This window comes from Giraffa tippelskirchi, chromosome 9 (assembly GCF_054371585.1).
Source record: "Giraffa tippelskirchi isolate mGirTip1 chromosome 9, T2T-mGirTip1v1.2.pri, whole genome shotgun sequence".
Lineage (NCBI taxonomy): Eukaryota > Metazoa > Chordata > Mammalia > Artiodactyla > Giraffidae > Giraffa > Giraffa tippelskirchi.
Genome location: NC_137283.1, coordinates 55,726,262 through 55,739,119, shown reverse-complemented (window position 1 = coordinate 55,739,119; position 12,858 = coordinate 55,726,262). Strand labels below are relative to the sequence as shown.

The window sequence follows — 12,858 nt, the reverse complement described above, 5'->3', positions numbered from 1 at the left end:
CTAACTCCTAGGTTTCATGGACCTGAATCCGCCTGCAACGCAGGAGACCCCAGTTCGATTCCTGGGTCGGGAAGATTCCCTGGAGAAGAGATAGGCTACCCACTCCAGTATTCTTGGGCTTCCCTTGTGAACTCAGCTGGTGAAGAATCTGCCTGCAATGTGGGAGACCTGGGTTTGATCCCCGGGTTGGGAAGATCCCCTGGAGAAGGGAAAGACTACCCACTCCAGTATCCTTGCCTAGAGAATCCCATGGACAGAGGAGCCTGGTGGGCTGCAGTTCCACCAGAGTCAGTCACACAACAAGAGGAGGAGGATGTCTAGGGAAGGGGCCTTCTGGGCAGAGGGTTCTGCGTGTGAAAAGGCCTGGAGGGCCCCATGAGTGGTGAGCGTAGGGTGCTGTGGTCGGGTTGGCTCCGGAGTAAAGGGAATGAAGTGCTCAGGGCCTAGAGTCCCGGCCTCCAGCCTTTCCTCCACAGACACCCAGCTCTTACTGCTCTGCTGAGGCCCCAGCACTCCCTCCCCTCTGCCCGGCCCCCTTCCTGTCCACCCCCCAAGACCGAGCCCAGAGTTCTCACCTGGCCGCAAGTCCCCCAGGCCTCAGGTTGGAGACCCTGGGCTTCCCATCCTTGTCGGTGCCCCCCGAGATGGTCAGGCCCAGCGTGCTGCCCTCCTTCTTGCTCAGCTCCACCGTGGTGACCCCTCGGAACTCCTCTGCCAACAGAGAGGGGTGAGCGGGCAGCGTGGGGCAAATTCTGAGCCCCTGCCTCCAGGACAAATAAAACGGATGCTTGATAAGCAGCACACGTGGCTGCGTGATGCTGGGTGAAATTGTCTCCTTTTTAACGGATCAGAGAGGCTAAGGGACTAGTCTAAGGTCACAGAGCAGACTCATTGGAAAAGACCCTGATGCTGGGAAAGATGGAGGGCAGGAGGAGAAGGGGGCGACAGAGGATGACATGGTTGGATGGCATCACTGAGTGAATGAACATGAGTTTGAGCAAACTCCAGGAGGTGGTGAAGGACAGGGGAAACTGGCGAGGTCCAGGGCGCAGCAAAGAGTCGGACATGACGAAGCGACTGAACAGCAACAACGAGGTCACCGAGTGGCTTAACAGCAGAGCTGATGCGGTCTGACCCCCGCCCGGAGCTCTCTGTGCCTCCAGAAAGAAAGGGGAAGGAGGGAGGCTGTTTACCTGGAATGCTCTGCCGGCGGCTCGCCAGGGCCCCGTCAGCCCCTCCGGTGTCCTTGCCTCCTTTGGTGTAAGGCCCATTGTCTGCAGGCAGCAAACAGAGGGAAGGGCCTGAGCTGCACTGTCATTTCCATCAGCCAAACCCCTCCTGCCTCGGCAATCTTCCGCTTCGTGGATGTGGCCCCTGAGGGGTTCCTTCCTGCCCCCAGCCCCACCTGGGATGTGCTGGGGGAGCCTCATGGCTTCTCCCCGCAAGGGCAACACTGTCTCTTCTCTCAAGTAACACGCTTTGGGATGTTCACCTCCGCCTGGGCAGTTCTCGGCCATGCAGCGATTCACCTCTCTAGAGCCATCATTCCATGTGCAGAGAAGGAAGCTGAGGCTCAGAGAGGGACCGCTCGTGCCCACAGTCACACAGCCTTCGGCCAAGGCAGCTTCTGCAAAAAGCCAGACGCCTGGCTCTGTTGTCCACCCCACCCCGTGCTCCAGGTTCCCTGGACCAGGTTCTTTATTTTTTTTCACATTCCCTCTCCAAATCCCTTCTCAGTCCTGCACAGAGATGGGTCAGGTCAACTGGCAAACCCTCAAGCGGGGTGACTCTCCCATGCTGCCCCTGGGGCCGCACCCTCCCCCACCTCCAGGCACCTGCACACTCCCAAGGCTTTTGCTAAAGAACCCGCCTGCCAGTGCAAGAGACACAAGAGATGCAGGTTCGATCCCTGGGTCAGGAAGATCCCCTGGAGTAGTAAGTGGCAGCCCACTCCAGTATTCTTGCCTGGAGAATCCCATGGACAGAGGAGCCTGGCGGGCTACAGTGTATGGGGTTGCAAAGAGTTGGACACGACTGAGCACAGAAGTTTCGCCCAAGTCTGCACACGCCCCCACTTGCCTCTGGAGAGCCCCCTCTGCGACGCGCCCCTTCACCACTCACCAGCTGTGAGAAGGCCACTCCCTCCCCAGCTCCCTGGCCTCTGCAAGGCCTCACTCACAGGACCGTCCCCCTTCCCACACTTCAGAGGAAGGGGTGAGAGAGGGCTGGGGCAGGGGCAGAAGCGTCTCATCCCATCCCAGCCACGTCCTTTTCACGAGGGAGAGGCTCAGGTTAGCGTTCAGCCAGAGATGGGGTCAACCGGGGTCAAGATCAGGACACAGCCTGGCCAGGGCTCCAGGCTCAGTCAGAAGCAAGCTACGGGGTTCAATCAGCGGCAGGTTTCTCAACCTCGACACTACTGACATTTTTTTTACCATGTTTGGGTTTCCCTGGTGGCTCAGATGATAAAGAATCTGCCTGCCAATGCAGAAGACCTGGATTCGATCCCTGGGTCAGGAAGATCCCTTAGAGAAGGGAATGGCAACCCACTCCAGTATTCTTGCCTGGAGAATCCCATGGACAGAGGAGCCTGGCGGGCTACAGTGCCATGTTTAACAGCATCCCTGCCCTCTAACCACTAGAGGACAGCAGCATTCCACGCCATCATCACAACCAAAAATGACTAGACACCCCCCTTGTCCTCTAGGCGAGCAATACTGTCTCCAACCTCCACTCAGCTCCTCATTGAGAATCAAAGTTTTAGACCAGGGGTGGAGCTCAGGCTGGGTCAGGGTCAAGTTCAGCCTGGGGTCAGGGCTCAACCCAGGACTAAGGAAGCCTGAGAAGCATCACCACCTGCAGCTCTAGACCAGGGACAGGCTTCCTTGGCTTTGCCAGAAGATGGGAAGTAACAAATCAAACCTCAGTTAAGCCCAGAGTCATTTCCAGGACCCCTGGAGTCAGCCCCCAGCAGCTTTGCTGACCACCCACGACCCCGGGCCCCGTGTTCACATTCGCGGCCATGGATTCAGGCAACACCCCATTAAGTATAATGCGTCTTATTACGGTTCCCTCATTTGCACTTCATTTAGATTCAACAAGACGTTTCTGAGCTAATCAAATTAAAAAGACCAGGTTCTATCAACTGCGTGACACTGAACATCTCTGATATTTCAATGTGGGCAATTCTGGAATTAAAATGTCTTGTTCCATGCAAACTGGATTCCGCCACTGGAAAATCTTTCTCTCCTGGGCTGTCCCAGGAAGACCCGAGGTAAGCTGGCTTCCCAGGGGGTGCTCGTGGTAAACAACTGCCTAATAGAGGAGACTTAAGAGATGCGGGTTCGATCCCTGGGAGGAGGGCGTGGTAACCCACTCCAGTCTTCTTGCCTGGAGAATCCCATGGACAGAGGAGCCTGGGGCTCCATGGGGTCACAAAGAGTCGGACAGGACTGAGCAACAAACACTTTCACTTCGCTTCAAGCTTGCTGGCTCCAAGTTTGGGAGTCTGGAGATAGGGGGAGGGGGAGATCTCCTAAGGACAAGAAAGCAAAGAGTCAAGTTTGCCAAATTCAGAGCTGTAGAATCTCAAAGAATGGAGAGGAACGGCAGTGGGTTCAGGCTGATTCTGAGGCAGATGCTGCTGAAGCAGAGGAACTGTTTCCTGGGGTGTCTCTGTGGTTTGTCGTCAACACTTCCTCTCTGCACTTTCCTCATCCCAATATTCAAATTCTGCTCCAGTGAATGACAGGGTGCCAAACTGGGCTGTGATGGCACGCTTGTCACGGCTGAGGCTGGGCACGGGGGTGGGGGGGAGGTCTGCTGCCTTTGGGTTAACTGTCAGGCATCTGACCATGCGATGCAAACCGAGACGCATGCAACTGTGTGCGGACAAAGAGTCAGCAGGCAATAAGCGAGGACACGAGAGATTCTTCCATTTAGGGAAGGCGCATGCATTTTAGGGTGTGGCCTTGATGAGTTCTCTTGGGAGTTGAGGCCACTCAGGACAGCTGACTGCCAGATAAGGGGCTTCTGGATACCTAAGACCCCTGCCACTTTCAGAAAGGCACCCACAAGGAATGCTACAATGTTCACTGATGCTTGTTCAGAGGGGACAGTACCCCACTTTCACAAACATCCTCAGGTCAGGGGGAAACAGGCGGCATTTAAAGCAAAACCCAAGACAGGGCCAGAATTACTAGTTAACTGTGTGACTTGAGTCTCTATTTCTCTGTGAAATGGGGGTGTCTCCCCCCATCACTGGCTCCAGACAGCGCAGGCAGGAGAATTTGAGGGAATTATTTTATTTATAGAAAACCCTCTGAGGGTTCAGACCCCAGTCCTGCTCTCAGAGAACATGCCTGCTCTCTTTGGCTCTCTTTTTTGTTCTGGGACCTGGTAATTACATGCTTAGAGATGAAGGCTTTTCAAAAACATCTTTCCCACCAATTTTCAGCTGGAAACGTGCATAAAAAACAGAGATATTTTTATCTGGGTGGTTTTTTTTTTCCCTGTCTCCTCCTTCCAGCAATGGGCAATTATGAGCTTTTGCCTTCAGTCAATCTGTCCTGTAAGAACTCGCTTCAGAGAGAAATTCATTTCCGCAGTGATGCCAACCCGTCCAGCAAACAGGCTGGGCAAGCAGGGGTGGGGGCGGGGGCAGGAGGGAGAGATGCCTTACGGAGCACAGACCTTACACGTGGTCCCCAGCCCCCAGGCTGCAGTCCGGGTGGGTGGGCTTCTCTTCTGTTTCATTTCTCTTGAAAGCAGTGCTCATTTGCCTTCATTATCTCCGTTTCTCTGGGGCCCCAGGGAGCTATTGAGCTTTGACAAAGGGGAAAGGAAGTCAGCCCCCGGCCAGGCTGCCTTTGCCAGGGTCCCGCCTAAGCGGGAGAGGGGCTGAGGCCGTGGGGCTGGGCAGGGGGACTGTGGATGGGGCGTGGCTGACCTCTGGCTCTGCGGACCTCGAGGAGGGAGCACTGGGCATCTGAGAGCGGCCACTGGGAAATCAAGGCCCCGGTGGGAGTTTCAGCTTGGGCCGGACAGAAAACGACCACTTGACTGCTAGCCGCCAGCAGGGCCAGCCCGGTCTGAGTGCCGATGGAGAGAAGGGGGTCCCCCAGTCACCTCTGGGTCCATCCACAACAGCGCACACAGAGACCCGCTGCGGCTTGCACCCCGCCAAGTGATCTGCTGAATCTGGCTGGGTTGGCCCCACCTCGGAAGGCATTGCCGGCTCGATGGAAAGGGAAGGATGGACTTTGGAGCCTAAACCTGCTGCCAACTGGCTAAGGGGTCTGGAACGTGTCGCTTCTCCTCTCCAAGTCTTGGCACAGTGCTGGTGCCCACCTCGGGGGCTGGTGGGAGGAAATCAGTGAGGTTATATGGTACCCGGAGCCAGGATGCATGTTCTCTCCCTGGCCCTTCCACTCACTTCATTAGAAAGATTTTCCTATTAATAACAGTAACAGTTCCTACTGAATAAGTGCCAGCGCTGTGCTAGGGGCTTCGCAAGTTTTATCTCATCACCTTCTGAGGTGGGATAATCGCTATTCTCATTTTACAGATGGGGTGGGGGGGGCTGAGGCCCAACAGGTTAGGTGACTTCCCACAGTAAGGGGCAGGGCCAGGATTGGAACCCAGGCGGTAGTCTAAGAAACTGTAACTTATTACCACTTTATCCTCAGGTGGGGCTTCCCAAGTGGCATTTGTAATAAAGAATCTGTCTGCCAATGCCAGAGACCTAAGAGACATGAGTTCGATCCCTGGGTTGGAAAGATCCCCTGGAGAAGGGAACGGCAACCCACTCCAGTAACCTCGCCTGGAGAATCCCATGGACAGAGGTGCCTGGCGGGCTACGGTCCGTGGGGCTGCAAAGAGTCGGGCATGACTGAATGTCTGAGCACATATCTGCAAGTGGGTGGGTGCCATGATCATTCCTATGCTATCAATGAGGAAACCGAGGCACAGAGAGGTTACGAGAACTGCCTAAGGTCACACAGCTCCTAGGTTGCTTAGCCATGGGCCCGCTCCTGCCTCCTCCCCTCGCTCCATGCCGCTCCTGGGGGGACTCAACTCGGGGGTGATGTCTGCGGCCCTCCTGGCAGCAGCCTCGGCTCCTTTGGGCACTCCTGACCCACCGAGTGATCGCCCTCTGGCCCTGGCAGGCTGGACCAGGGCAGACAGCCGGATGGAGGGGCATCGGAGCCAGCTGCAGGCTGACCGCAGAGCAATAGCCCCAATCCTCGCAGCTCACAGGGCTCCCCAGAAGCTGTGGAGAGATCACTGGCTCAGCCATGGGTGACCCTCGCTCTGTTCAGTGCATGTTTTTAAGGGAAACAAAAAGAAATTTATAAACAGATTTAAAAAGCAGACACCTGTTTCACTCGGAGCCAAGGACTGAAAAAAAAAAAGAAGAAGAGCACCTGACAAAGGAAAGCGGAGCTGGTTAGCCCGGGGCCTGGCCGGCTCCAAGCCCTTGACGGGCACTCATGTGTCCCACTCTACAGACAAGGGGGCTGAAGCCCAGAGGGACCGCTCAGCCGGGGAGCTGCAGAGGACAGACTGGCCCCCAGTAGACCACATCCTTCATCACCAGCTCTGCCCTCTCCCGCCAAACACGAGGGCAACAGACCCCAGAAGAGGGGTCCCTGAGGAGGCAGTGCCCGCCCCCATGAGCCCCCTGTTACGGCTCGGGCACCCACAGGCTGGACATGACCAGAGAGGTTGCCAGTCCCGCAATCTCCCTTCCACGAGGTGTGTGGGGCCCCCAGCACTGGATCCTGAGCCCACACTCTGGCTCATGTCCCCCCCTCTACGGGACCACGATGACCCCAGCATCATGGGGGGTTGAGCACAGGCTCAAGAGGGGCCGTGGCTTTCTGGATCTGTGCTGTCCCACGTCCCTCTGAAACCCACCATATCAGAGTGCATGACCCTCAAACCAGGTCACCAATAGGAGCAGTGAAGACTCAGTTCACCCAGCAGAGAATCAAAGCAAAAGACCTCCCCACAACTGACTGTCCCAGGCCTCCCTGACCTCACCTGCTAAAGCTCTGTCCTGGGCAGGCTCTGCTCTGTGCACTGGTCATCCCACACCCCAGCTTCCAGAGCACCTCAGGGCCTTTGCACTGGCTGTTCCCTCTGCCCAGAATGCTCCTTCCCCAACATCCGTAAAACTCCCTTCCTCACCTCCTTCAGGAACTTGTGGAATCTTTACCTTCTCATCTTCCCCAAGCAGCTTGTTTGAATTTACACCTGAACCACGCACCCCTCCGGCACTTCCCATGGCCTTGTTTCCCTAACAGACCTCACTTTTTTTCCCCGTTTAACTTATTGATCTTTACTATCTGCCCCAGCCCACTATGATGGCAGCCCTGGGGGGCTAGTTTTTTGTCTTTCTGTTCATTGCTTTTTCCAGTATGGAGAGTCTGGCACAGAGGAAATACTCAGTAAATCATTTGAAATGTAATTCCCACTTACAGATTAGATGCTGCTACTGCTGCTGCTGCTAAGTCGCTTCAGTCGTGTCCGACTCTGTGCGACCCCATAGACGGCAGCCCACTGGGCTCCGCCGTCCCTGGGATTCTCCAGGCAAGAATACTGGAGTGGGTTGCCATTTCCTTCTCCAGTGACAGATTAGATGAATGGGGATCAAAGAGGTGGAATGAGTTGTCGAAGGTCAAGGAATCAGGAACAGACAGAGGCAGGACGCAAACCCAAGTCTCCCTGGGTCTGGAGGCCTCGGCCTCCATGGTCTGGGGCCTGGGATTTCCCCCCAAGGCCACGGCCCCGCTGAGAAGCAGGAGGTCAGGCCTGCCTGAGGATCCAGGTGGTTCTGGTGAGGGTCCCCCCCACCCCCGGAGGAGTGGGCAGCTCAGGCCGTGGCAGAAGGACCCTCCCACCACCCTGACACACACGCACCCTGCCTGAGCCTCCCAGCTGGGACAAAGTCCACTTTGTGGCCGGCCAGCAGTCAGAGGAGAGTGGACACTGTGGGGTGTGGGGCTTCCTGCCCAAATCTGCTTTCAAGCCTACTGCGTGCCCCAGTCCGGGACACACCCCTTCCTGCAGGGCTCAGGGTTCGTGGGGTGAACAAGGCTCCCAGCACCAAGATGGCAGCGGCAAGTTATGGGCCTGAGAAAGGCCTGGTGCTGGCAGAGCCCATCGGGGAGGAGGAAGGGCCCTGGGCAGTGCACGCCACAGGCCCCGAGCCCCAGCCTGGCTCTGCCCTGAGGAGCCTGCCTGAGCGTGGCCCGCCCGCTCAGGGCCCCAGCCCGCTCTGAGAAATGCCGAGGGTGCATGGACTAGCCACCTGTTGGCTGCCCTTGGCCCCAGGCTCCAGAGAGGCCGTGTGGCCAGAGGCCCAGTGGGTGGTCACGTGATCCCAGCTGGGTTGATGGGAACCAGCCCTGGGACGTTTGCTGGAAATACCCTTAACCTCAAAGGCACTCGGGGTCCCCTGGGCACTTCAAGGAGAGGAGTCTGCCTGGAAATAAAGCCTGCCTGAAAAGAGGCAGAGATCTGGGGTCCTAATCATGTTAACTGAGCACCTGGATCGCACTGTGCCTGAATCCGCATCTTCGACTTCTCTTTTTAAGAAGAAGCCTGAGTGCCGACACCAAGTGAGACGGAGGTGATCCTGAAGCAAAATGACCTGGGGAGGAGACCACGGTGGAGTCCGCTCGCTTAAGGGAGGGGGTGTCAAGGAAGTCATTCAGAGAAGAAAAAGCCAGGGAGATCATGAAGAAACCCTCCCAGAGCAGCATGGAGGGGGTGGGAGAGGGGAGGGCCAGGAGGCCAGTGAGGAGCCTGGGGCTAAGGTCAGGCAGGTCAAGGGCAGAGACCACAGTACCGAGAAGAGGGGGAAGACATCTCCTCAGCGTTGCCCCAGGTGAGGTCTCCAGGGCACTGCCGCCCTTGTGGCTCTAACCATCGCAGGACGAAGTGACCCCCCGCTTCTCAGGCCTGATGTCTAGAAGACAGATGTGCCCAAGCCAAGAGAGGGGTGGAGTTGCCAGGAGGGGGCAAGGGCAGATCACAGGGAGTCAAATCCCAGCCATAGCCCCAGACGAGTCACTTAACACCTCCATGCCTCGGTTTCCCCAACTATAAAATGGGGAGATTAATAGTACTGCATGCACCGTGGTGTGAGGACGCCATGAGAAAATGCACAGAGACAGCGCTGAAAAGAATCTAGCACTGAGTACGATCGCAACAGCTGTCAGCTACTATTATTATTTGCATTATTATTATTATCTGGGGGCCTGGGGTAACTCTGCCACCTGCGATGTCGGGGGGCAGGGTGGGGGAGGCGAGAGCCTAAGTTCCTGGGCCCTTGGTAGCACGGTGCAGGAAGAGATCTACAAAAGAGATGCTATAAAAGAGATCTGGATGCCAATTCCGCCTTGGTCACTGTGGGTCTTGGGGACAGCTGAGGGCCCCTCCGACCCTCAGCTTCCCCATCTGTCCACTGGGACCAGTCTCTACCCTGGGAGCTGTTGCAAGGAGGTGCCAACAGGAGTATGCCAAATATGGGAAGGCATCACTGAGGCCACTCAGGACACAGGGTGAAGGGTGAGCTAGGGGCCCCTGCGCCACGCCCAGGGTCCCAGCCCGGGGCCACCCAGGAATGCAACAGCTGAGCGACACCTACCTGCCCCCCTGCCTCCTTCCCACCGACCAGTCGCCCCCCAGGCCAGGGGCGCTGTGAGCCAGGGCAGGAGTTCTCCAACAGCACCCTGGCACCCGCAGGGCATACAGGGGCGGGACGCGCCCCCCTGGGGCACAGCGGAGGCTGGAGCGCTGCCCTCCAGGGCAGGACAGCCCAGCGGACTCGGTCCCCCAGGGCCGGGGTCAGACAGACAGCCCTGCCACCTGCCCACTAGCCAGGCGTCCGGCCCCCGCCCGCCCTCCCCAGGCTGGGTCTGGGAGTGGCCATCCCAGGCCTGGCCCCACTCTGGGCAGCGGTTCCAGAGGACTCCATGGGTTCAGGTCGTTACTCACCCGCCTCTCCAGGGGTCTCCCGGCTGAGCCCACACAGCATGTCTGCTATTGTCTCCCTGGTGCCACCGGCTCCCTCCCTCGCCCTCCCCAGGGAGGGGCCTTGGGAGGGGAGCTCCTGGCTCCCACTGGCTGGGCACACGTCCACCCACCGCAGCGGGCGGCCCTCTGCTTAAAGGGGACACGGCCGTCATCACGGCTGATTCCTGGACGGGGCTCAACACCCCCACCCTACCCCACCCCCGCCGCCACCTAGTCCGAGTCTGGGCAGGGGGTCTCTGAAGATGGCAGGCCGCCCCCAGGGCCCCCAGGCAGACAGACCCCTGGGCCAACTCTGCCCCTGACTCGTCTCAGGACTTTGGGGAGTGATTGCTGCCCACCCCAGACTCAGTGTTTCCACCCGGAAAAGGGGAACAGTGCCTTCCAAACTTTTTTTTTTTAAGTAGCAGATTCTAGTGGAATCTTGCACGGGATTCCTAGGACATAAGGCAGAGGAAAAGCAGCTGTTAAATGAGGCCAGGGTGTGTCTGCTGGTCTCCATGTAGAAACCCTCACTCTCGGAGCCCCCGGCCCTTCCACGGACATTCCAGCTTCCTCTCCCAGGCCTCTGTCTCCTCTCCCCGAAGGTGGGACTTGGGGAAGACGAGCCCAGTGCTCTGTTATCTGGAGCATCCCCCAGCTGTGTGGGAAGACAGAGCAAGCCAGGAGCAAGTTCCGGCTTGATGAGCAGGGGCAGCTGGTCACAACTCCAGCCCCTGTTGGGCCGCGGGCCGGCACCCTCCTGGCTTCCTCTGCACCAGCTCAGGATGGCCCAGACCAGCCTGACGGACACCCGGGGCCCCCCTCCGGCTCTCCAGCTGTTCCTGCTCCCCACCCACCAACGCTGGTACCGGCGGAGAGCCACACACCTCAGAGGTGCAGGGAGAAGGATGGGGGATGGGGACTCGGGGTGTCAACAGCCTGGAAACGAAGGGCATGTTGCAGCCAGCTGAATGAGCAGAGAAAGAGGCGGGCAAGGTCTCGGCTCCCTGGAAGCGCTCCGATGCATGGGAACAAGGAGGCTTAAGTGCACCTGGGTCCTGCAGCAGATGGGAGGATGCAGCCCGTGGCTGGGAACCCAGGGCTTCATCTGAGGTTCCTCCCCAGCAGGGACGCCCACCGTAGAGTCCAGCCCACAATTCCTGGGCTGCCCATGCCGGCTCCTGCCAGCCCCTCCCTACTGGCACCTTTAGGACAAACCCAGACTCTGACTGTGTTGAGGGGGGTCACTTTCACCCCTGGATCCACAGGTCACGTTCCTTGACTGATGCCCACCTCCCAAGGGTGCCTTCCTGTTTGGGTGACTTCAGGTACGTCCCAGGGGCAGGGTGCCTGGGCCGGCAGTGAGGTCAGAGGTCAAAGGTCAAACAGAGATGCCAAGGTCTCAGCCATGAGAGGGAGGGTGAGCACCGGGTCGGAGAGGGAACCTGATTTGGGAGGTGTTTGCTGGGAGAGGGTGTGTGGGCTATCCATGTGGTCCACAGTGCCCGGCAACCATCACGATAAGGCTCTCGATGAAGACCCTGACAATCCCCAGGGCACCGAGAGCCACCTTGGAGCAGTCCAGCTGCACACCAGGCAGGAAGGGCCACAGCTCTCCACAGACTCTCATTCTCTTTCCCCCCACTTATAGGCCCTTCAGGGAGGAGGGCAGTATGGTGCCCAAGGCTTTGGAGTTCCATTCACCCGCTTTCATAAGAAAATATTTGCTCTCCGAACACATGCATTTAAATGAGCGATTAAGACTGAAGGTCTGAACCCTTGCCATGTTTCTGTCTGTCTCGCGCCTCTTTTGGAATTTACTCTCGTGGACGAGGAGCGGCTGGAAAGGTCACGCATGGGTTATGAGAGAGCTTCCTTGCAGCGATTCTCCGAAAGCCTGCTGTGTGGGGCACCAGCCCCAGAGACACCAGAATGCAAGTGAGGATCAGCATCTTCCCACTGCCCTCTGTCCCTGTCAGCCCACCAAGCACGTTTCACTTCACTTTATCCAGAAAGTGGGTTTGTGAGCAACTGTTGGTCCATTCTGGAACAAGGTAGGGTTTAAATAAACATTTGGCACAGAGAGGTTAACTGACTTGCCCAAGGGCACCCAGCTGTAAGGGTAGAGCCAGGTTCACACCTAAGAGGTCTGTTCGCTTTTGTCTTTTTTTTAGAGGACTGCTTCTTTTTTGTTTGTTTGTTTTTCCTTTAACATAGAGATGCAGTACTTTTTCTTATTTTTTATTTTATTTGGCTGCACTGGGTCTTAGTTGTGGTATGTGGGATATAGCTCCCCAACCAGGGACCGAACCAGGGCCCCCCGCATGAGGGAGTCTCAACCATTGGGCCACCAGGGAAGTCCCAGAGGTCTGTGCTTAAAGGCGCGGCTAGATGCCTCTCAAGATAAAGAGGTGTGGGGGTGAGCTGAGGGGGTCCATCAAGGTGTCTTTGAGTCTGAATGTGGAGGACGGGAAGGAAGGTGCCATGAACACAGTGCCATGCGACAAGAGAGGAGGAGACCAGGCGGGAGACGCAGATGGAGCCAGACCACGGAGGGCTGCTGACACTGGCTCCTCTGGGTGTGGGCTGAGGACCAGCAGCATCAGTATCACCGGCCCCACCGGGAGCCCCCCAAGAAAGGCAGACACTCAGGGCTCCCTGGGCCTGCTGAACCAGAATCGGCATTTCAACCAGCTCCCCAGAGGATGAGGAAGAAGTTTAAGAAGTGCTGTATGACGAGCCAGGCTTTCATCCTGCAGACAGTGGGAGCCATAGATGGTTGCAGAGCAGGGTGCGAGAGGCTCTGCAAGGACCTGAGACACAGAACACCTGCCT

The 12,858-nt window shown here is 57.5% G+C and overlaps 1 protein-coding gene across 1 annotated transcript in view; it reads right to left on the bottom strand.

The window, feature by feature from the left end:
* The window catches only part of GRIP2 (glutamate receptor interacting protein 2), a 48,785-nt gene extending 38,696 nt beyond the window's left edge, over positions 1–10,089 (bottom strand). Inside the window, exons 1-3 of the mRNA XM_081526468.1 lie at positions 10,006–10,089; positions 1,194–1,274; positions 576–711 (exon numbers count right to left, since the gene is read on the bottom strand). Of these exons, the coding sequence (XP_081382594.1) occupies positions 576–711; positions 1,194–1,274; positions 10,006–10,045 (257 nt within the window). The 5' untranslated portion in view covers positions 10,046–10,089. The remainder of the gene's footprint in view (positions 1–575; positions 712–1,193; positions 1,275–10,005) is intronic.
* Between the last annotated feature and the right edge of the window lie 2,769 nt (positions 10,090–12,858).